Genomic DNA, 23,850 nt, shown 5'->3' with positions numbered 1-23,850 from the left:
TTCCTTTCATTATTTGATGTTAACAGGACAAAAGAAATAAATACTTGAAAGAAGATACAAGCTGTGTTTCTGTTTTACTTTGGAGCTGCTGTGGTAACTGAATACCAGTCTGCAAGGTCAAAAAAAAGAAAAAAAGAAAACTGCCAGAAAACCTCAGCGCTCAAACCACAGGTTGCGTTGCCTATTGTAAAGCAATTTTCAGCCCACATGCCTAAAGAGCATAACAGTTGCTCTGTAAATCTCCGAGTGTTTCATATAGTTTCCTTGTCATGTGGCCGTTAAGTTTTATAACCTTTATATTTCAAGTGAAACAATGAACGTGAATTCCTTCTAAATGTCCTAATAGATTCCACATGTTAGCAATTTTTAATATTTTGGTTGCTCAGTAGGTAACAAACCCGCCTGTGGGACGGTTGGTCTTGGCCGCAGCCCTCGGACGTTGCCTCGCCGGGGGACAGACTCCCGCTCCCGCCGAGCGGCCGCTGCCCGGTGCCCGTCCCTCCATCTCCTGCCGACGCCTGAGATCACTGTCAAAACACCCTTCGGCACCGCACTGTCCTGCCAGCGAAGCCCCTCAGGGTTCGCGCAGGGCCTGCTGGCGCTCGCAGCCTCCCCCAGGCGGGTCCTGTCAGGGGTATGGGTGCCGTGCGCGCCTTCCCCGCGCGCTCCGCTCCGCTCCGCTCCGCTCCGCGCGGCCCTTAACGGCCGTTGGAGGGCGGGGCGCTGCGGCTCGAGCCGCACCTGCTCGCGCGCCGCAGAACCTTCCAGAGAGCCGAGGCGAGGCGAGGCGCGGCGCCCTCTGAGGTGAGTCGAAAGGGTGGGTAGGTTTTGGGCTTTTTTTGAGGGGGGAGGCGGTAGGAAAAAAAAACCAAACAAACAAAAACCCAAACAACCCCCAACGTAAGGCCCAAACCAAAACCGCGGCGGCGGTTGTTTGCCCTCGTCGCCCCGCGGGGCCGTGGTGTGGGGCGGCGGCAGGCCCGAGCGCCGCGGAGCCGCCTTCGGCAGCCTGGCAGGGGAGGTGGGGAGGAGAGTGCGGAGACCCCGCGGAGGGTGGGATGAGGAGAAGCGCAGGACGGCTGCCGGGAGTGTAGGTGGAGGGCACAAAGGAGCGTGAACGGGCGGCGGATAAACCTCGCTGGAAGGCAGAGAGCGGCCCTTGCTGTCGGGGAGGGAGCGGGGCGCGCTCCAGGGGTGAATGCTAAGTGCTCGTTACCAGCTTGTGAAGGAGTATCAGTACCGCGATACGCCGTGATCGCCCGCGATAGCTGCAGGTGAGGCTGGCGACCCGCCTGAGTCGCGACATGCCCTCCAGCCATGGAGTGGAGACAGGCCCGGAGCCCTACGCCTCTCCTCTGGAACGGTTTTCTGGTGGAAGCCTATTGTCCACAGATGGGGTGATTTTCGTGTCATTGTCTTTAATTTAATTTCGTTTTGCTTTAAGCATAGTATCTAAAGTTCTCGGTAATTAGGCTGCCCCTTAAGTATGAGGGCCTGCTGTCAGAGTTAATCCAGATAGGCGTTCCTGACAGAAGCAACAAGTGGAAGTGCATTGAACCCTAAGTATCTGGAAGTGGAGGATTTATGTTTGTGAAGATCTGTCTGCGATCGGAGGGGAAAGAGATTTCCTCCGATTTATGGAATCGGCAGGAACAAAAGAACCTGCCAGAGATACCGAAATGCTGAGTTTCCGATTGCTGCCTTCTTATGTTTACATAATTTGTGGTTTTGGGGGGAGGAGGGGGTGGAAGTGTTGGGTTTTTTTGTTTTTTCACAAACAGCAGAAGCCTTTAAGTTGGATACGTTGAAAAGAGGACATTGGTTTCCTTTAAAGCTCGACCTGTTAATTGTTCTTCTGTATGTTGTCATTTCTAAAGTGAAAGCTGTTTTTCTCTCTGAACGGCTGGGTTTTCACAAGCTCTTTTCTGTTGTTAACAAACACTGGATTTTTTTGGGATAGGTCAGAATGATGAAAATCGCTGCGTCAAGTTTCTTTTTTTAAACGAGGTGATTCTTAAACTGCAAGATGTAAACGATCTGAGCTGCATTTCAGTTCAGCTTGCCTTTAGTTTTCCCATGCGGGTATGGTATCTTCTGAAGTATTTTTTCTTTCCTGCGTGGTGGTTGGAAGGAGCAAAGAACTGATTTTATGCATCATCTTTGATAACTGCTGTATCGATCCTGTGCCTTTTTACCTGTCTCTGAATAGCTTCAGCAGTTTTGAAGAGGTGTTAAAATCTCTAACAAAGGCTTTGAAAATTTGCACAAAGAACTCCTTGTATGGAAGTTACTGTTATCTGTTATTTTAATAGTTTAATTATCCTGATGCAATGGTGAGTATCTGTGCTGGTCCTGCTATTGAGAAATACAGATACTGGGTGCGTTAGGCAATGTGGGCGAAGGGTTTGGTGTGTGTCCTGTGTTTTCTTATGTAGCAGTTTGATGTCTTTCTGACAACCTTGCTTGGCTCTTCTTAGCGATTTTCATGCCTTGAAAATATGCAGGGGTTGGGTGGGGGATGCTGGGTCATGTTCTTTGATAAGGCCTGGGACTCCTTTAATAACAAGGACTCTTTGTTGCAAACTGGTCTTTTGCTACCTTGGTGTGGGAGTGGTGAGGTTTGAAATGGATGGTGTCGCTAAATTAGTGACCACATCAGAACTACTCCAGTCTGCGCTGCTTCCAGACAAATTAAGCCAGGTGTCAAGGCAAGGTCATCTGGTGATCCTGGGAAGCAAGTTTAATATTATTCTTAGACCACAAGGAATTTCCACTTACTGTAAAGCTGTCAGGCTGTGTGTCAGGCCCCCCCCCCAAATCAGTGGGACAGCAGCTTTGTTCTCTGTGTGTACAGTGATACTGTAATGGAGTTTTGGGGCACGGTGATGATACAGATTATTAATAATAATAAGCTCTTTGTGAGACTTTCTACTGGAGCTAAAGCAGCTTAGGTGTATCAAAGCCGTGGAACAGCTATAAGTTTTTTTGTCGGGTCACAGAGTATAATGAAGTTAAGGTTTACAGGAAACGTTTATTCTTCTCAATTAGCAGAGTCTAGTCACATCCTAACTCACCATCTCATAGAGGCAGAGGGTGCCAGCAGGTGGGTATAAAAAAGCATGTTGATTCTTGGAGTCCAAGATTAAACGTGAAAGAGAGTACTGGCTGCTCAAGTTGAGCAGTGAAAGCACAACAGGTTTGGTTTGTGCACTGTTTTCTGATGATGTATCCAGTCATTGAGAAGGCCATCAAATACGCTTTGTGTTGCCCCAGAGAGTGCTGGGGGCAGTCCTGAGCACAGCAGGAAAATAATGAAAGCTTGCCAGAAATCCGCGTTCTTGGGCAGTTTTTCCAGTAGTTTGCATCACCTAATGTGAAGCTCTGACGTGCTGAATCAAGAGGTGGCATTGAATGTGTTTTCTAGGAGGTGAAACCGGTGCCCTGCTACTGCCTGCACAGTGGGGGTAACTTCAGGGTGTTCTTGTCATGCTTGTTTGGGTACATGGGGAGGATATGTCAGAAAGTTGCAGTGGACTATCACTGAAAGGGAGACTGCTCACCAGTTTCTCGGCAGAACCTTTTCTGTATTCTGCAGTATAAGTAGCTTACGGATGTATAAAGGTCCATGGATCAGGGAATCCTTTTCTCCAAAGAGCAGCAGTGGCATGTCTCACTACCCCAGCCTTTCCTTCACTGAGTTCATGGCATTTGAGGGGAGAAGAACCATCTAGGCTCTTCCTGCTTATGCTTGCTCTGTTACTGCTCTGTTCTTTGCAGTATTTTAAGTATGTCAGGTGTGTTCCTTTTGAGGATCTTGAGCTGCAGAAACGAGGTAATGGACATACTGGGCCAACCGGTATCTTGGAGATCATGAAAGCAGTAGGAACTGTATGACAGTCCCCTTGCAAGGGCTGCCAGAGTGGATCAGGGATCCATTATAAGCTACCTTAGGAAGTGCTGCATCCTTGGAAGAGCAACAGGGTGCAGAGGAGGTGGGGGCGCAGGGTGGGTGCCATCCAGCCTTGGAAAAACTGATAAGCTTTAACACAGTATCAGGCAATGTTGCTGACTATAGAACTTTTCTGTTTGCTCCTGAGGATGAGGTCTGTTGAAGTTTAGAGCATAAATAATTATTATCTCTCCAGTGCAAGGGCTCTCTGTGCTTGGCCCTCTGTCCCAGCCCCCGCTCCATTCAGCAGGGTCAGGGAGAAGGGAATAAGAGGCGGTGTCTTTGGCTGACATGAACCCACTGGGGAGGGATGAGAGGAAGGGGGTCTTGGGGGCTGGGTTCAGAGCAAGGTTAGCCAAATATCGGATAAATTAAGCAAGAGAAACAGACAGCTCAGCTTGCAGTGAACTTTTCACCCAGCTAACCTGTTCCTCACCCTGCATTGCACAGGTGGAGTAAACTCAAGTAGAGCACAACCCTTGCTCTCCCTGCCTCCTTTTTTTGCTGCAGTGTAAAAGCATGGCCAACGGGAGAGCAGGAACTGAAGGGGGTTTGATTTGTTGTTTTGAGTCCAAGAAATATGATAGTTCTAATTGCTGTCTTAAGAGCACTGAAGTTAACACCACTAATTGCAGAGGGGTTAGTCATTATTTGTTCCAGTGTAGAACAAGGACCAATAATGTCTGGTCATAGAGGATTGGGAAGAAATTCCATACTGGACAGGGTGAGAACAAATGGCAGTGTCTAAACAGGGATGATTAGGAATTCTTTGTGGGAAAATGCAAGACTGGTGGGAATTCAGTGAATTCTGGTGTTTATATTTCTCCAAGTTTTCTTCTCCATTTGCAGTGCAAGTAAATACAAATAATTGCTGACAGATGTTGTAAAAACATAGCATTATGCTAACCATTAAGCTTAATATTTTTCTTAGTTAATAACATATATTGATAACTAGACATGGCGTACTTGGGCTTTTACTGACATCACCTCTATGTAATGGGCTTTGCTCCAGAGACGTGGTATGGAACCAAGACCTGAATTTGTTCTGTTGACCCTTTCCTAAATCCCTACTGCTTCCTCTCCCTCTCTCCTCTCCCAAGAAGGCTCCAAGCAAATTAAAGTTACTGTTTTTTAAGTAGTTGCTCCACCACAATCAGTGTGTAGTGGTGAGGCTGAAGTTTTTGATATGCTTTCTTAGACCATTTTTCTGTTTTGTGGTGTGGCAGGTTAGTTGGAGAGTAATACCTGGTAAAGCATTTCAACCTAGTTTTTAAGCTGAAAATTACTGTTCTCACAGAAGAGCGGAGTTCTGTTCTGATGTTCCTTTTTCCTTTTTACTCATCGTAGGTAAGGAAGGTCTGAAACCAATAGAAGCTATCTAATAGACAGTCTTTCCAGGAGTTAAGTCCTGTATTTATCTCTGTGTGTGCCTAAATTCCATGAAACAGGGGTCCTTGCAGACTCCCCTTTAAGAAATTTTTGCTGGTAGCACACTTTCAGATGGTAAATACTGGGAGCTCTGTGTCTAAAATGGAAAGAGCATTGTATAAACCTAGAGATAATCTCTGACTTCAGGAACCTGTGAGCCTTCCTGGAGCAGTGAATATTTTCAGTTTTGCCTCTTGCTCTGCTCAATGCAGAATGATGATTTCCATCCCCCATTTTGGATCTGGGAAGGAGGTCAAGTTCTTCTCGGACAACATGTAAAATGTCAGTTCACATACGGCTCCTCAGCCACTGCCAGGTTTATGGTTGGCTGTGAAGTAGTACTGACAGCATCTCCCTTGGTATCCCAAATTCCTGGGTGCTGAGGAAGGACAGGAGCTCAGACCGACATGACCACATTGTCCACATGTGCATTTGGGTCAGCCCTGTGTTGCAGTAGAGCAGCTGGCTTCAGCTATCCCAGTGGTGCCACTCTTGGTTACAAAAAAACTGTGGGGGTGAGTATGGGAAAGGCAGGCCATGCCTACTGTAGAGCTTACTGCTACCATTTGCGGTTTGCTCGCACCTCTTGTACCAGAGGATGAGAATGTAATTTTGCTTTCTTAACATTCCAGTATTTTGGCAAGCAGGTGAGAAACAAATGTGGATTAGATGCAGCAGCTCGGTATTTCTATTGACAGAAAAGAGCCATGGTTCTTTAGATTGGGAAAAGCAAGGGGTGTGTTAGAAGAACGTGTGGAGAAAGGGAGTATGAACTGTAGCGTGGTTGCTGTTGAGTTCCTGAGCCTGCCTGTTGCTGATGCTACTACTTGTTTATCAAACAGTTTTTTCTTTTCATGCAGTTGTTTAAAAAGATAAAAGAAGTAGTTGAAATCTGCATAAGGCAGCACTGCTCTCTGCTGCCCCTTCCCCTGCAACGACGGGAGCATTTTTGTAGGTTTGGTAAGCCCAGTCAGAGAATGGATTCTGTTCAAACTCACTTTTTTTTGTTTGCTTGTTTCAGGGTTTTGTTTTGTTGTTCTGGTTTTGTTTTGTTCCCTTGGGATGGTTCTGGCTGGCTAATTTTGCAACCTGTAGTTTAAAATGCAGATATCACCACTGGGGAGGGGGTGGACCAAGGACAAATTCAGTGGTCATCAGACACGTGAGACCACTCCTGTTTCATCAGTTGAAGCAGTTTCAGCAGAGCTCTAAGTAACATCATAATTGTCCTGAAGACAAATTGGCTTGTCTGGTCTGTCAGTTAAAGTGTATATTCTCCACAGAAGTTGCTTCCTTTTACATGTGTTGGTGAAGTTTCCCAGACCTGTTTGGCCATTCACCTTGTGGCTCGAAACCCTTGTGTCATGGCAGGCTTGTTTCTTCTACTGTATTTTTTACTGCCCATGGAGTGACATCATTTAAATGATGAGTCTCTGAGAGATGATTCATACCAAAAAAGATCTAATAATTGTTACCAGTTATTCAGATCAGTGTTACTGATTTCCCGCATCCTCCCACTGGTCCCTTGAGCTTCCACACCCACTCGTTTTTCCTAATAATTCCCAGGCTTTCTGGCTGTAGGCTCAGTATACCCTCTTCTGTGTTACTGTGCTAAGGTGTAAGTATCTAGCTCTCCCCAGAGGAACATTCAGGGCTTGGCTGCAGCAACTTGTGTAGGCAGATACGAGCTGGAATTGAACTGGCAAGGTAGATTGACTACTGGCAGCTTCAATAAAGCTTCAAACCATGTTCACAGCACATCATCTACTTTGCTCTGCTGTGGCGGTGGTGTTGGCAGTCTCTGAGGTAGCTAGTTCAAAGCTAGATGAGTAAGGTACCTGCAGGCTACAGTGTTGGGGTGCACAGAACTACAAACTGGATTCTCTAGAGGAGTTGTGCAAAGAATTACGCTAATTACATGCTTCGTGCTAGCAAAGACTTGCACCAGTAGCGACCCCATGTGCTGCTGCTGTTCCGGTTTGTAGTTATGATTGTTTCTTCTCTTTCACAAATAAAAATCTTCAACTCATGAGGCTTGTTTCTCCAGCACCGTGAATTAAAATCTGTATTGTGCAGTGATTTGTATTGTCAGTGTAAACAGTAAGCTGCTGTTGAGAGCAGCTGTATTTTCTTCCAGCAGCTCCTCAGTCTGGCCCCTTTTTTCCATCACGCTCTTCTCTTTTCATATCCCTATGCATTCTTCCTTGATCTTGCCTGTCTGAGTCCCTTCCACGTCTGTATTCTCATTTCTTGTACCTTCCTTGCTCATTCTCTCTCTTAGTAATTTCTTCTGTTGGCAGGAATACACTTGACTTTGCCCAGAGTCAGATGGATCTAGAGTCCCAGAGATGGAAAAGGGTGAGTTCTGGAAAAGATCAGTTCTGGATGCCCACAATGAAATATTTCAGAACACATCAACGTTAGGGTGGCTGAAGTTCTGAAGTTGATTTTAGAGGTGTTTTTGGCTTTGTTAGACTGCCTTGTGCAAGGCCTAAAAGAAACTGAAAAACGTAGACATACAGTTGTATAGATCTACAGAGTTCTCCCCTAAGCAAGGAAAACAGCATTCACCCTTCCTGTTTATTAGCCCTAGGGGGCAGGGTGTTAATCTGACTTTGAGGGGTGGGAGAGTTGTTAGCTTGTTGAAATTTGTGCTGTCAAAAATCCTTATACAGAAAGTGAAAAGCCACTTCTGTTGTGGAGCTCATTTGTTCACTCTTGCTGGGAGGGGTTGGGATGGCAACAACTGAAAATAAGAACGTTCTCTCCAGTATTTGAGGCGAGTTGTTCATTTCACAGACAGTGGCAAGGAGAATGAAAAGGATATTGAGGAAACGGGGCACAGAGACAAGGTCTTAGTAAGAGGACATAGAGGCCCTCTTCAGATGACTAATAAAAACAGTCAATTTCCTAGTACTCCGATTTTTTAAAGGAAAAACCCCCACTTGTTGGGGGTTTTCCTACAGAGGAGATATGAGGACATTTTATAATATTAAAGAAAGGGATCTAAAGCATAATCCATCCCTTGCACAGGATTCCTGGATTTTCTAGCTCACTTACAGATTATTTTGATGGTTCTAAGCCATGCAAATCATAAGGACTGTGGCTTGTTAGCCATGTTTCTGCAGTCTGTGAACTTAGCCTCCAAATAAGCTGAGAGCTCTTCTGGAGAGAGCTGCTTCACATAGCAACCTCCTCGTGTGTTGGATTGTATTCACTGTTCTGTTCAGGGGTGAAAAGTCCTGTGTAGCAAGTGTTGGCCTAGCAGAATGAGCTCACACAAAAAGAGCAATATAGCTGCCCCCTTTCTTCCTTTCTGGAAAAGCAAGTGGATTTATGGCTGTTCTTGTGCGTGTAGTAAAGCTGGCACCACAGCCCCTACTTTGTCAGCAGTAGGACAGTTGAGGGGAAGAAAAGCTTGGCGTAACCTTTGGTATGTTATTTATTATCACTTTGCAGCCCGCTGGAAAATGAACTTTAGAAAATTCTGAGCCGATGGTAACGGTGAACACTGGGAAAACCCGGGAATCAGCAAATCCATTGTGTTGTGCTGACAGAAAGATACTGTTACAACACACTTTAGCTGCCAACTTGCTGCAGTCACTCAATCCATCATGGTGGGCTGTTGGATCACAAGCCAGTGAAACTCAGCCTGGCGTGTTATTTTAGTCTTACATGGACTGTGAGATAAACGGGGCATGAACCGGCCCCCTGGCAGGGGGTCGACCCCTAGCGCCCTCATTAAAGTGCCAATCAAAAAGAGTAATGGAACAGGGAATTGGAAAGCTGGCTTCTTCAGCCTGTTACTGCTCTCAGTCTGAGCAACTTTCACAAGCCAAGGGAAACATTTCTCTTCTGAATAGGAGCCAGACCTCCAGAAATACCTCCTCTTTGCTTGTCTCTCTGAGAGCAAGTGCTGAGGCTCTTCTGGGTGTCTCATTTGCAGTGGAAACCTGTTGCTTGCTACTACTTGTTCAGTGCAGGTAGTGGGAAGAGGTGTTGCTGAATGCAACCCAGGAAGGGTGCAGATGCTTGTTCTGTGGAACATGCAGGCACTGTGCTGTGCTTGCGTTGATCATCAGTCAGTCAGTGGCATGGTTTCTGTTGCAAATAATTGCTCATATTTCAGCATTTGTGCGTGAAAGATGCAGAGAAACCTGCTTTCTCTCCATAGCAGTCCAATTACCAATGTGAGTCTAGAAGGCTTGCTTGTGTGTGCAGGGTGCGAAAGTGGATTCTTGAGCGGTATGGGGGTTATTTCAGACTTCCACAGGAATCCACAGCAAATAGATCCTGCAGTAATACCGTAATCTTTGGGTGAGTATACAGCTAAGGCTCAGGCACACATGCAGTGATAAGCTGCCTGTCTTTGATGGTTAGTATTTCAGATAGGCATGTAACCTCTGCTTTGACAACAGATGCTCTAATTCTGAGTGCATCCAGGGCTGTGGGAATCTCTGTATGTCCTGTGATGCATTCTGGGTTTTGGGTGTATAAATACATGTTCTTCTGCACGTCAGCTTCCCTCTGGTGTGTGCTCGAAGGAGAGGGCAAAAAGGTAGCTACTGTAAAGAAAGAAAGGTGGGTGAAGGTCTGTGTGTTATGTGGGTTTGTCATTTGAAATCAGGAAGCTCAAAGCTGGGGAGTTAGCCCTTAAACCTGCTTATGAATGTCAGCTCTTGCTGTGATCTTGGTGTGATTATGAACTTGGCAGCTGTTTATTTTTGCTCACAACGTTTTATCAGCAGACAGTTTCTCCAGGTGGGTATTGGTTTGGTTTAAAAAGTTGGGTTTTTTTAATGGCTAGGATCAGCAGTTGGAATTAGTGTCAGTGAAGCAAAATGTTCAAGTAGTAACTAGTGTGTCATGCTACAGGACCCAAGAGTGAGCACTGTGAGTAACAGATTCTCTTGCCACAAAACTAACAATGTGGTGAAATTTCAAGTTGACATACTATTGCATACTGAGGCTGGTACAGATTAGAGAGGCCCTTAAGAAGCATTAGAGGAAACTAATACAGGTAGCAAGTAAATAGCATGATTGGAGATCAGCTTTATACTGAGCTAAGTCAGAAAGAATAATTCTATCCATTTATATACAGTATTGTGTTCTTGTGTTCTGCATACCCCTGTATGAACTCAGGGTGCAAGGATGCTGTCTCTGCATAATTCTCTGAAGACTCATAGTGCAACTGCTGTTATACCACAAATAAAGATGTATTCTAGCACAGAAGGTAGTGCTAAATACAGTCTTCACATTTCTGGGACGTTTACTTCAAATACTATTCCCTTCATACTTTGAGATTAAAAGAAATCCTGAAAAATTTATTGACCCACAAAGGAATATTCAAAGGGCCTAGAATTGCACAGTGGCAGAGGGAAAGGAAAACATCACTGGTGGTGTTCTCCCTGGTATTAGAGTTGCTGTGTCAGGGGCTTGATCCTACCAAAATAAGGCTGGGAGGGGAGTCTGGTCCTCCAAGTGGTGGTTTGCTCCCCCTGCCCCAAACTGTATGCAGGCACAAATTTTTTGCCACATCATTATTTTGATACCCAGTGGTTTGTACTGCTGGTTGTCGATTGTTCGCCAGGGACCTTGAAGCAACAGTCATTAGGAATGGTGAATCACCTCCCAGGTCAAAGCAAATGTTTGCTGTTGCTGTGTCTGGAAGGTTGAGGGATAGTTGGTATGATAGATTTCTCTTTATTTGTTAAAATTTCTCTACAGCTGCAGCATCCAGGGGACTTTTTTTGCTGGCATTTTCAGTGTGCAGAAACAATTGTTCTGTAGCTCCCATACACAATCCTTGACCTTTGGGTGACCCATCCATTTATCCAATTTGTAAATGCACATGAAAGCTGTTTACTTCTCTCATGGCCTTTTAGTCCTTTGAGTCAGACCAGAGTAGGACTGAGGTGCGAGGTTATTCTTATCCACCAAGAGAACTCTTTGTGCTGGGCATATTGCTTGGGCAATAGTGTGTCAGCTACAGCGGGGGAGGGACACCCGACAAAAAACCCTTGTGATACTGGAGTCTGACTGCATCGAGGCAACAGAACTGTATAACAGGCCATTAATAGAATTGATATAATGCAGTAGGCATGCATCTCTTATGTAACTGCAGTTTGCTCCAAGATTATTTTTATTTCTATACTAGAATATGCTGTAGTTCTACTGAGGAAAATAGCAAAAAAAATTTTTTTTCCCAGTGTTTGTCAGTGGTTAATGAGTAACCTTTGTTATTCTTTTTGGCAAGCCTGCTTTCATATGATTAACACTGCAGTCTTTTTCTTACAACCATGAGACACGTGCAAAGCCAGTCACAGTGCGAGGACCCAGCCTTATGTACACATCTGGTGCTGTTTTTTTCCTCACATTCTCCCACTTCAGAAAAATCTGCCGATAGAGAGCTATGAAAAGCATACGGTTCAGTCAAACTGATCTGTTCCCTCTGTTAATGAAACAGTATGGTATTACTGAGGCAGATGGCTTTACCCTGTCCTGATTGATTGCTTTTTTTAAGGCTGTTGGAGCATTGGGCCAACTACCAGTAGGCTGTAATAAAGCTGAACCAATAATACAAGTGGGGAATTGGAAGTGTTTTGGTCCTAGCCCTACATTTGATAAAACTAAGCATCATAATGTGTACTGATTAAGAGCCTGCTATCAAGCCTGAATTTTACACAAGTCCAGACTGAAATCCAAAGCTCTGGGCCCAGTTTTGATTCCCCCCTCGCCCCCCCCCAAAAAAATAAGACTATGTGTTCCTTCTTTGTAAGAACCCTACTTTTAAGAATAGAGGAGTTTGGAGTATGGCCATAACTTTTCAACATAAGTTAAAAAAAAAAAAAAGTATGAGTATGGATGTATATACATACATTTGGGGGGTGGTGGTGGTGTATATATTAAAAAAGTATATAAGCATACACACACAAAGTGTTACTCTTTGTAAGAAACCAAGTTGTGTAAGTAAGTGGATTTTGAGCAACTGTTGACTTAATTAAAATGTATTTTTTTGTTTGGTGTTTTTTGTTTGGTTTTTTTTTTTTTTTTTTTTTTTTTTTAGTGTCTTTGCAGCAGCCTGTAACCTGAAGAGAGTATACTCCTCCAAACCTGCTTTTTGAGAGTCAGGTACCAGAGGTGAAATCATTGTGATTAGCAAAGAGAGGCACGTTCTTCTCAGAAGAGAAGCAGAGCAAGCAAGGTTATTCCTAGAGGAGTCATCACCTAGTGGTTTGCACGCTGTAGAAAACAGGTCAGTACTAAGCTGTATTACAGAGAAAAAGAAGTTGTTAAAAAATACATATAGTTGGCCTAGGATCCTAGAAAGTCTAAGTAAGTATTCTATTGGTGAGAAAATAGATAAATGTTGAAAATCAGCATGCAGTCTAGGAAATGGGATAGCAAATAGATCAAAACCACCTTGTCATAGGGAAATGTTATGATTATTTTTCTGTTTTGAGATGTGGACCATTTAGCCACTTAAATTCTCTCCACAAAAATGTAAGCACTGCACTTTTCTGGTAAACAGCATTCATGACAAGCTGTTCAGCTAGTAAGTATTATCTAGCTGATTTATTGGAAATCTAGTCAGGAGCAGAAGGAAGCGAAAGATGTTGGTCACATCTTGCATGCTGTTTACCTCATTTCAGGCATAACTCATTTTGTATTTCCTGTTGCATTGCCTAGACTTTAGTTATAAATGGCTAAGTTTAAGTAGGTAACAGAATTGTTTATGATCTAGTAATGACTATAACAAGAAGTCTGTTTTCAGCCTGATCATACCATAGTAAGATACATAAGTACATGTAGAACCTCACCCCTGGTTTGAGTAAAGCTTCTAAAAGTTAATGAACTTTTTTTCCAGTTTGTTCTGTGATTTCGATTAATTTCTCTTCTTCCAGAGACACCAAGCAGGCGGACATCTTATCTTCTCATCCCACCTGTACTGTGCTAGATCCTGCTACCAGCTGAGGACTGTCTCCAGGAATTACATTTGGTTACAAAAATCATCTGTTGGTGAGTGGTGTGGGGTTTGCCTCTTTTAGGAGCCATATTATGCAGATGTTCCCTGTATTTTTTTTACTTCTGCGTTACCAGCTTGTTGACCAGTAATAATGTTTCCTTAGCAAAGAGGTCTCGTAGTGGCCTTGTCACATTCCTGTTAGCGATGAGTGCATCATAGAGCTTAAACCAATATGATCCAAAATAGTAATTCTCTGTGTTTTGTTTGCTTTGTCAGATGCAGGGCAGCAAAACAGAAGTTTGCAGCCACAGCTGTGGACTTAGGTCAGAACAGAAAGGACTGTTGTAGTTCTGCTTGTCCAGAATTGCTTCTAGCATCGCCATCTGTGTTCTTCTGCATATCTTGCACAGTAAAAACTTGCTTATGTAATGCAGTCACAAATCTGTCTCATTTTAGTGACAGCAGAACACATGGGTCTGGATAAGTGTTAGAAATGTTAGGGTGCATTTTTCCCCTATAAAATTATATTGATACCTAAAGTGCTGGTTTTTTGGAAGTGTATTGTTTGACTTGACTCTGGCATTGTATAGCTTCGGTAGGTGACACGTACTGTGAGGTGCTACAATCGCACAGAAGCATTTAAATATCAGCCCTGCCGGTTATCTGATGTGTAAGCAAGACGCCTGGATTTTATTTTACAAGATGTGCTTTTTTTCTAAGTTTAAGTAACTTAGCATCTTGATTTCTCACTCTTAAATGACTTTTTGAAAATTAGACTATCTCAGACATAATTATCTCAGGGTCCGGGTCAGAGAAATGCAGTGTAAGTCTGGGTTTCACCTGCAGTGACAACCAGCGTTCCAGGGGGTTGTCCAAGTTTTACCTCCAACATCAGAATTGTGTGATGTAAGAACAGTCTTGAGGGCTGTTCTGCCACTCCAAGAGGCACATGTCTAAGTCGGAGAATTACTCATTTCTGTCATCTACAGTCATTTTCTATTCCTGCACATAATTAATGGTTTTGCAAGCAAGGGCACAGGAAGAGTGTGGGTGGAATAAATTTATTGCACTTCTCCAGAATTACTGTGAAATAACTCTTATGTCAATAATCTTTATTTTACATTTCTTCAGTAGCAACTCCAGCAACAAAACAAAGTTGGTCAGGGTAGGCAGAGAAGAAGTTGTACAGTTCTCAGCAAAATATAGGTAAAATCAAAGCTAATAGGCTGAAGCAAAGTATTTCTACCTCAGCATATCACTGCATGGGCTATAGAATTTTTGAACTACTACCTGCATTGTTGATGTGTTATTTAATCTTTATAAAAAGTTGTTCACCTTCACCCTCTAATAAAGACTCAAGCAGAGGCATGAAAAAGCATTGTCTTCCCTGAGTTGTATTGGGTAAGTGCTAAAGACAGTGAGCAGGGGGAGAAAGTTGTGTTACTGTTGTCTCTCATCAGTGAATTTTTTTCCTCCCCAGCTTCTGAAATTTGAAGAGTGAATCTGCTTTCATTGCTGCAGCAGTCACACCTCCTCCAATGAAACCAGGCTAAGTGTGGTAAGCATACTGTCTTCATAAGGCTCATAATCTAAAGAACTGTGCAGAATTTGGTAAATAGCACTATTATGTTGTCTTGTCTGCTTACAGCTTGTGTTTGAGTTGTTAAGAATTTGAGTGAAAGCTGGAGACTTGCACTTACTCTCCCCATCCTCTGAAAACTATTTTTGAGTATGGCTCCTGGAATCTGAGTTATATTTATTCACTGAGTAATAATGTTAGTGGTGCCAATAGCAATAGGAAGTCCACAGTAAGAGTTCTGAAATTATATAAAAATAGTTGGGTTACAGCAATAAATAACATCATTTGCACTTAAAAAAAAAAAAAAGTTCTGATTCAATTTATTTTGGAATGCTAAATGAGGCAATATGCTTCTTTCAGCTATGTCTGTACATCACTTCCTAGTAATCAGCACTGTGTATGTACCCTTAGGAGAAAACTTGGCCTTGCCTATAGATGAGTGAGCAACTTCAGCCACCGTACTCGAGAGGAGCACGGTATCAGGAATGCTATGGTAACATACTGGAATAACCTCAGCCGCAGTTATGGTCCGTGGTACTCATACACATCTAGGCTAGTAGGTACACTTTTCAAAGGTTTAAATAATGTTCTGTTTAATCATTATCAACAGTCAACAGGTTAAGCATAGTCCAAAAGAAATAAACACACAAATTAGATCAATTAACCTACTGTGGCTCCCTGGGTTCAGATACCTCAAAGGGTGTACTGTCAAACTACTTTTCAGTTGCTTGCATGTCAGCTCCTTGTATAATTGTTACAAAACTTAAGTATTCGAGCCATTCTGTAAATTCTCAACAGAGAGCAGTGAACTACTTTTTATTTTCCTTCCCCATCTACTTACCATCTTTAGCAGCTAGATATTTGCTGCATTAAGAAAGAACTTTACAGGGGAGAGAAGCAGGGAGTCTTGGTAGCAGAGTCCAACAGGACTGACATGTTAAAGCACTGTTGAGCCAATGCACTTGTTGAATTCTACATTTTACTTAAAAATTATACAGAGAAATATACAAAAGTGATGCATTAAATCAGTTTCATTTGTGTAATGGACCTTTATGGATTTTGATTTCCAGTCACAGACCATACACACATCAACTGATACCATGTTTTCTCCTTATGCAATAATCCTCTGCCTTTCACTTTACAGGAGTTGAGAACTGGTTTAATTCTAACCTTCAGTTTAAAAATATTCCTGTATGCCTTTATGAAAGGATATTAAAAGGTAAACTAAGTTGATAGTAAAGCTATAGTGGGCTCCTTACTTTTAGTCAAAGGTTTACGAAGTAACGCTTCTAGAACGTAGGTTATTCAGCAGTTTCAGGAAAGTTCTATATTCACACGTAAACCTTGCATGGCAAAATGCCATAGCGCATGCAGCCATTCAGCATGGTTGCTGACCTATCTCAAGGGAGCAAACATGAAAATAAGATCTCCTAGTTTCTGTGAATAAAGGTATGTAAGTACACTCATTCCTCAATCTTCAGCTTGGTTAAAGTTGATGAGACAAATACTGATTTGATGTACAACATTTGAAAAAGCATGTTGTTTTTATTATTTCAAGAAGTTTAATTTTGAAGAGGTTGTCGTTAAGACAAATAATGCAGTGATTTCCTCTCCCCCCCAGCATTTCCAGTGGTAGCAGAAGTCCACGCTAACCAGCCAACTATACACGCTTACTCAATCTGAGTGAAGGAAAGAACTTGAACTTGTTTTCCATTTCCAAGGCTGCTCACTTAACTTTAAAACAAACTTAGAAGCAGGGGCCTTCAGAGATGCAGACTTTGCTAGGTTTGAGTGCTGTATTCAGAACAGAATCAGCGGCTTGTTTTCTAATATTTTGAAAACGTAATTGAATTAGTGAGTCCTCACTACAATATTTAACAGAATGCTATTATTTTTGTTAAAAACGAGGATGAAATTTCAGTGGAACACTAGGTATACTTACATTTAGCTGTACTAGTGATTTAAGAAAAAAACAAAACCAACCCCAACGAACAACCCCGAACAATGCACCCTGATCACAGTGTTAAAGCTCCAAAATACAGGATGTCTGTGCTCCAACAGCTACAATTAAATCCTTTTTTTTTTTTTTTTTTTTTCAACTTTTATCTACATTCCTGCACTGTGAAAAATCAGCTTTCTCAAGGAAAAAAAAGAGAGAGAATGGCTAGGTTCAGGTAGTGCAGGGAGACTCAGTATAGCTCCTTTAATTTCTTTACACAGTAAACAGACTTCTGTTTATACCAACACCCCAGTCTGTACTTTCTTATTTACATGAAACACTTTTACATATATACATGTTAGCAAAATACAGGGCCTCTCCCAGAACCAAATGCATTTCAGCTATATCTTTGTTATACAACTAATGCTTTAAAAAAAAAAAAAAAAGCCCACCTTACTTGTTTTCTTATGCACAATGATTCCATTTAGCTAAAAACTAAAATTATTTCCTTCCCGTGTAGTACTTTCTCTAGTTACAGAATACCATTGGCTCCAGGCTGATACTTGCAATTCACTCTGGCAGTAAGGAAGAGGTTTCAAGAGTCCAGCTCTAATTGTTCTTGATTTTCACTGAGTCTTAACATAAGCTGTTGTTCATAATAAAGGCTCTTTGCATAGTTTATTTCTTGAGATAGCTTTACTGCAAGAACTTCAGATTTCACTTTCACCTGGAAAAAGAAATGTGATTTTTCTTAATGTGGTACTGCTGTCATCTAAAACAGAATGTATTTATTTGTTATCACTTCACTAACTGAAAGGAGTAGTTTTGAAGACTCCTGTAAGGAACAGAAATGTTTCAGTGAAGATTTCTTCTCAGTGCTGAGACTGAAATAAAGAAGAAGTGAGAGGAGGAGGGACAGGTAAAGAGGGATAGGTATTTTAGGATGAGAACAGAAACATCTCACAATATTTGAAGTTACCTCCTTTGCTTCCCCTCCTACCTTTTATCTGGCTTATCTGTTTGGAATGTAAACTCACTTGGGTCAGGGGTGAGCTTATAACCTTGCCTGTAAAACAGACCCCCGAGCAACTACTGTAATGAAGCAAAAAAAAACCTGTAATGGGTTTTAGAAGTGAGAGTTCTGATGAACTTTTACATGCATGACAGAAATACTCTTTCCAATCTTAGATACCTTGCAGTAAAAAAAATACCATGTATAGGATGAGAAGACTAGAGTAAATAGACAGCACAGTACTTAAGTTTCATGTATGCGTTGTAAAGTTAAAAGCCTTTCTCAGGTAAGTACACATTTCCTACTGTAACGTTACTGCCTGCCAGAGTATTTTAGGTTTTGCCTTCAGCTTTTCTCAGGAGTTTAGGGAGCAAGTTCTACTGTCACCTAAACCTTTTCCGCAGCAGCTATTTTCACTGCTGACAGAACAAAGTTTTCACTGTTACACGCAGCACAGGAAACGAAACACTAATGACTACAACACTTTCAGCACCAGGACACGCATAAAGGGGAAAAGAATGAAACAATAGGTGCTAGATCCTTACCATCGGTTTCTGTTGTGATGGGCCTGGCATTGCTACACCACTACTTGTATTAACGGCTTTCTTCGTCAACTGTATATACACGTTCCCATGGTCTTTTGAAACAAGGCAGTGGTAGAGATCATCATACTTGACTTCTAGGAAGATGGCCTCGCGATCTGTGTAATCGCCACTCTTGAGGAAATAAACAGCTTTTGATGAAATGAGAACGCAATAGCTGTCTATGTTCTCCACTGCTATGAAGCTGCAAAAAAAGAAGAAAAATTATTCACTTGAAGCTAAAAATAGTGAAGTAACAAATGTCTTCACCTGTTATGTTTTGAGTGACCTTTAGAAGTCTTTCAGAAAAACACATACAATTCATCTGTATTTAATTTAAACTGTTCTAAAAATTAAGCTGATGAAGTACCCTCTGACCCAGTTAAAAAAGATCATGCTGTAAATCAAATATTAGTGCTAAATGCCTGGCTTCTAGCTTTGGACACATTAAAGGGGCATATAAAAATATCCTTTAACAAGGCTTAAGAAGAGTAATTTCCTTGCATTGGAACACCACAAGGCCTAATACTTGTTTAATTGTAAGTTCAGTTCCATTGCTAATATATGAAAGGTTTGCAGACATTTTTGACAAGAGCATTATCCTTCTACACACTGTAAACCTACTGTGCTTTCTTTTACTACACACCTCCCTTGCCTTTGAAAACAAAAAGTTTAACCTGCTGCCTGGATCAGTAGCTAGAAAAGAGAAATTAGCTGTTTAACACAGGGGTGAGAGGTTAAGCAGCAAGCAGGTTTCCCCAGAGAGATTAGTCTGAGTGATGAATAGTAGAGGTAGAAAAGAGTGAGTTAAGAATATTGAGAATTATGATGGCTTAAAAGGTTGATGGGTAAAAAATAGCAGTAAGGAATGCCAAAGTGAAGTAAGATATTTCACACAGAAATACTTCTCCCCCACTTCTGATTTACTACTGAAAAGAACCTCATTAGTGGGTTTTTTAAAATGCTGAAAAACTCAGAAAATTAAATACAAAATCCTATCTAAGAAAAGGTGCTAAATAGAGTAATTATGCTCTGTTAACAACCAGCAGCAGTAGAAGCATATCTGTGAAACTACGATTCTCAAGCTCTCAGGTAGGCTCGAAATTACTATTTTCTGAACAATTGCTTGTGTCTGCTGGTGTCCTAATACATTCTGCAAAATACTCCACTGTCTTTGAAATCAAGGAAGATTGTCAGTCCTGAGAGTTTGTGGTAGATCAGAAAAGCTTACCATCTCCAACACCACCGTCAGCTCTACCATTTAAGTAACACTTTGCACAAATACTCTGAGCTGTATCCAAATAAACCCATAGCTATAAATGGAATTTTTATAACCAAAAATATTTCACGAGGTCACATCACTGTTTCTTTTTGTGGTATAAAAGAATAGTTCCAGTAATTTTCTATTAATAGTCCTCTGAAAAATGGTATTCTGCACTGAACTTGTCTTTTCTCTGCCCTGTGCCTCCTAGCCGTGTCAGCTGACAAATGCTCTTGCTTCCATAAGCTTGAGAAAGGCATACACGCTTACTCAAGTTAACAACTTACATTTTTGTTTAAGTGCTGAAAAGAGCACAGCCATCCTATTAAAAAAAAGGCCTGCAATGCACTTTGCCCAGCTCTAACCTTGGGTGAAACTACAGGATAGAATAACTGAATTGTGTTCCTTTAAGTAAAACAATTGGACAAAAATGTGTATTTCAGCTTAAGAAAACCTAGGTGGAAGACAATGTTAACAGTTACTGAAACTAGCAATTGCCCCTCAATTTTCCATCAGAGTTCAAACACTTCAGGGTAAGGTTTTGTCTTTGAAATAAGTTAATTAGGATGGAGAGGGATATTTTTTATGAAGTGTCATAGAAAACAATTTCAAAATAGAGCAGCATTATAGCCTGCAGAATAATAGCCTTGTTGCTTAGAACAGGCACATAAAAGCAAGTACAGTATTTTACAGAGACCCTAGCTTTGACTCGGGTCAGACTTCCACTAGAAGCGGAACCAGAGGAAACTTGCTGGCACACTGGCTTTCTTTGCTGCTTTTCCAGCAGGGAAAGAAGATTAGAAGGCAATTATCAGAAACCCCTAATACTGTGGCAGTGTCCTTTTGCAATTGTCACAGCAAAGTTCAGAAACTTGAGAAGGTTTTGTACACCCACAAAAGCAGAACAGCTGTTTTCCTGATATATGGTATTACAGCCCGCTGTATGGGGGCATCCATGGACAGAACTGAAGGACTAAAAGCTACTGTAAAGTTCAGTGGAAGCAACTGGGCAATCAGACTACAGGTTTGTATTTTCTGCACAAGAACAACAGATTATATATCTTAATTTTCCATACAAGATTTTTACTGGTGTCATGTATATATTTTGAGGAATGGAAACAGAGGACAGTGATTTAATGGTGAAGCAAAGAAGCATTAGCTAATTTGTAGTTCAAGCTCTACATTTTGTTCTAAGTTTGAGTCATGCATCATTACCCGTTTTCTGTTGCCAAGTGTTACTTTCTTCTCAGTGTCTAGTTCTCAAAATGGGTATTTAACCTTTTAAGATACTACTTGAAGAGACTACTTTTTTTTTAGACCCATACTTCTACACTATTAAAAAGATCTCAAATTAATAAAATGAAAAATTAAATGAAACATGATCCAGTAGAACAAAGTAGAAGCAACCAGATCTCTGGAGAATTTGTGGGTTTTTTAACAACATCAGGAAGTAATTACACAATATTTTCCAGAAGTGAAACAGTGAGCCTAACTGGAAAAAAATGTGGAAACATTTAGTTAGAACAGTAGAGCAAGGTATTAAACCCCCTTTTATGGATTTAACTCTGAAGGAAAATATGCAAATAATCAGGTCTTTAAATGTGTTTCTGATTATGATACTAGGATAAAAGTCAGAGGCATAATTTTGCACTTATTTTCCATGACAAGAAACACTGTTTTCTTGTTGAATGATGTTCTTAATGGTGAAAGTCACAGTGAATGAACAGTGTGACTTGATGACAAAAGCCCACTGATCTGCTTATGGGGTACACTTGGAAAAAGCTGACAATATTTTGGTCACAAATTGCTCTTTCAGTTCTCCCTATCTAAGAGCCAGACTGCATATGGATAAAGGCCCTTAAATGAGATGAAAACGGGATAACAAGAGCGTAAGATCACAGGGCCACAAGCGAGTGGCAGAATACAAACTTCCTTACAGGCAACCGAGGGTAGATTCTAGAGTGGTACATGGCTTTCAGAGCCTGATCATTGACACTGGTGAAATTAAGATAGCCTGCTGAATTGGTACCTCCCTCTACAAGCTTCACCACCATTTTAACTGCTTTGCCTTGGCAGATACTCTTGATGGGTGATAGATGCAAAACACAGTATCTTACACCCGCCACTGAAAACAGCTGTTCGGGTTAACTGGTAGAGATCGGGTTAAGTAATGAATTATGTCTTAAGACCCCAATCCAACAAACTGACACCTCCTGTAGAATCATAGAATACTTTAGGTCAGAAAAGACCCTTAAGATCATCGAATCATTTAGGTTGGGAAAGACGTTCAAGATCATCGAGTCCAACCATCAATCATGCCCACTAAACCGTGTTCTGAAGTGCCTTGTCTACGTGCTTTTTGAGTACCTCCAGGGATGGTGACTCCACCACTTCCCTGGGCAGCCTGTTCCAATGCTTGAAAACCCTTTCAGTAAAGAAATTTTTCCTAATATCCAACCTAAACTTCCCTTGCCGCAACCTGAGGCCATTTCCTCTCGTCCTATCTCCAGCCACCTGACAGAAGAGACCAGCACCCACCTCACTACAACCCCCTTTCAGGTAGTTGTAGAGCGCGATAAGGTCTCCCCCTCAGCCTCCTTTTCTCCAGGCTAAACAACTCCAGTTCCCTCAGCCGCTCCTCATAAGACTTGTGCTCCAGGCCCCTCACCAGGTTCGTTGCCCTTCTTTGGACACGCTCCAGCACCTCAATGGCTTTCTCGTAGCGAGGGGCCCAAAACTGAATACAGTATTCAAGGTGTGGCCTCACCAGTGCTGAGTTTCAGGGGCAGAAACAAATGTACAGCTATCTTTCCATGCGTTCACTCTGCATGCATTTTTTTTTTCATGCTCTCAAACCTGACCACTAGTAACATTTATACACTGTTTTCACTTGCTTTCATGAACCCATATCCAGGGCATTCAAACATAGATGTGCCTTTAGTGTACTACCCATTCAAATTATTCAGTATTGACTTTTCTGGAGAAAAATAAATTTTTCAGGTTATTTTGGTCATTAATTGTTAGCAGCCATAGCTTAGGAATAACATGTACCACAGGCATCCAAGTTAGCTTCTCTCAAATCTAAACCAGAGCCACCTCAGAGTGCCTGTCAGTGGTGGTTCACATATTGCTGTCACGGAATCACTAGCCACTCCCTAGGCTTTGGGCTGTGAGAAATGGAAGATAAGGGACAGATAAGGGAAGAGATACTAGTTCTGCGTGTATGGATATTAGAGAGGAAGATGACTACAGGCTTTAAACGTGCACTTGTTTTATCAATGCACATGGAGGGTTGGACATGTATGTTAAATGGATTATTGATTACTTAGAAACTTACTAAGATTTCATCTTTTGTAATGATTGAAGGCAATCAGGGACATTAACAGGAGCAGGAGTCAACAGACCAAGGCTCCAATTCTTCCACAGCCTGTATGTGATGTGTGATCAATGGCAGTTAGCAACAAGTGAACCAAAGGAGCCCTGTGGCACCTGCAATGATGTTTGTCTATGGCCAGCAGACAGGCCACTTTGCAAGTCATCAGGTACTCGTGCTGTGCTACTAATTGGTACCAAAAGAGAACAAACGAAATGTATGTTCATGCATGTGTGTGTATGTAAAACAGTTTTAATCCCTCTTCCCCAAAGACACGAAGATACGATGGCAGCAAACAGAACTACTTAAAGTAACTGCTTAAGTCAGTACTTACAACTCATCTTGGATGTTGTCAGTCAGTTTGAACAGCTGTTCTTGTCCTTCCGCTTGACTTTCTAAATAGCGGGGCAAGAGCCCTTGAGGTCCTCTACAGCAGCGTGGCTTCCTCACTCTCTCTGCTTGTGTCCTACATGCAAAATAGATGCAGAAAAATGACTTGGTGCAACAGCAGCGCTTTTCCTTCCACTTAAACCTGTCAGCACACAAAGTTTTATTTGAAGTATGAGGAGTGACAAAGCCTTTAAAAACACAAGGTCTTCACAAATACAGCATATAGATTCTCTTAATACTTGCTCTGGAAGACATGGTGTCTATTCATATGGTTTTACATGTCAAATAAACATCTCCCAGTTTTCTTCTACAATTAAGGGGCAGTGTGCTAAATTAACAGGAAGAAGCAACCTGAACTGAGACTGCTGTCTG

At 41.9% G+C, this 23,850-nt stretch overlaps 1 protein-coding gene and 1 long non-coding RNA gene across 12 annotated transcripts in view; one reads left to right on the top strand and one right to left on the bottom strand.

The window, feature by feature from the left end:
- Positions 1 to 434: 434 nt before the first annotated feature.
- On the top strand, positions 435 to 15,030 carry LOC115343358. 2 transcript variants are annotated; one of them, XR_003924091.2, is made up of 4 exons: positions 435 to 804; positions 12,444 to 12,632; positions 13,282 to 13,396; positions 14,824 to 15,030. It is a non-coding gene; the product is annotated as an uncharacterized LOC115343358 (long non-coding RNA). The 2 variants fall into 2 exon arrangements; XR_003924092.2 differs by lacking the exon at positions 435 to 804 and adding an exon at positions 1,284 to 1,397.
- An 851-nt stretch (positions 15,031 to 15,881) lies between these two features.
- Positions 15,882 to 23,850, bottom strand: part of VPS13D (vacuolar protein sorting 13 homolog D) — a 110,788-nt gene continuing 102,819 nt past the window's right edge. For all 10 annotated transcript variants that reach the window (XM_030019211.2, XM_030019215.2, XM_030019212.2 and 7 more), the window contains 3 exons: positions 23,423 to 23,554; positions 18,419 to 18,659; positions 15,882 to 17,588 (listed from right to left, as the gene is read on the bottom strand). In XM_030019211.2, the coding sequence (XP_029875071.1) occupies positions 17,457 to 17,588; positions 18,419 to 18,659; positions 23,423 to 23,554 (505 nt within the window). In that variant the 3' untranslated portion in view covers positions 15,882 to 17,456. The remainder of the gene's footprint in view (positions 17,589 to 18,418; positions 18,660 to 23,422; positions 23,555 to 23,850) is intronic.

Source organism: Aquila chrysaetos, chromosome 6 (assembly GCF_900496995.4).
Source record: "Aquila chrysaetos chrysaetos chromosome 6, bAquChr1.4, whole genome shotgun sequence".
Lineage (NCBI taxonomy): Eukaryota > Metazoa > Chordata > Aves > Accipitriformes > Accipitridae > Aquila > Aquila chrysaetos.
The sequence above is the reverse complement of the archived record's forward strand: the minus strand, read 5'-3'. Positions and strand labels throughout refer to the sequence as shown.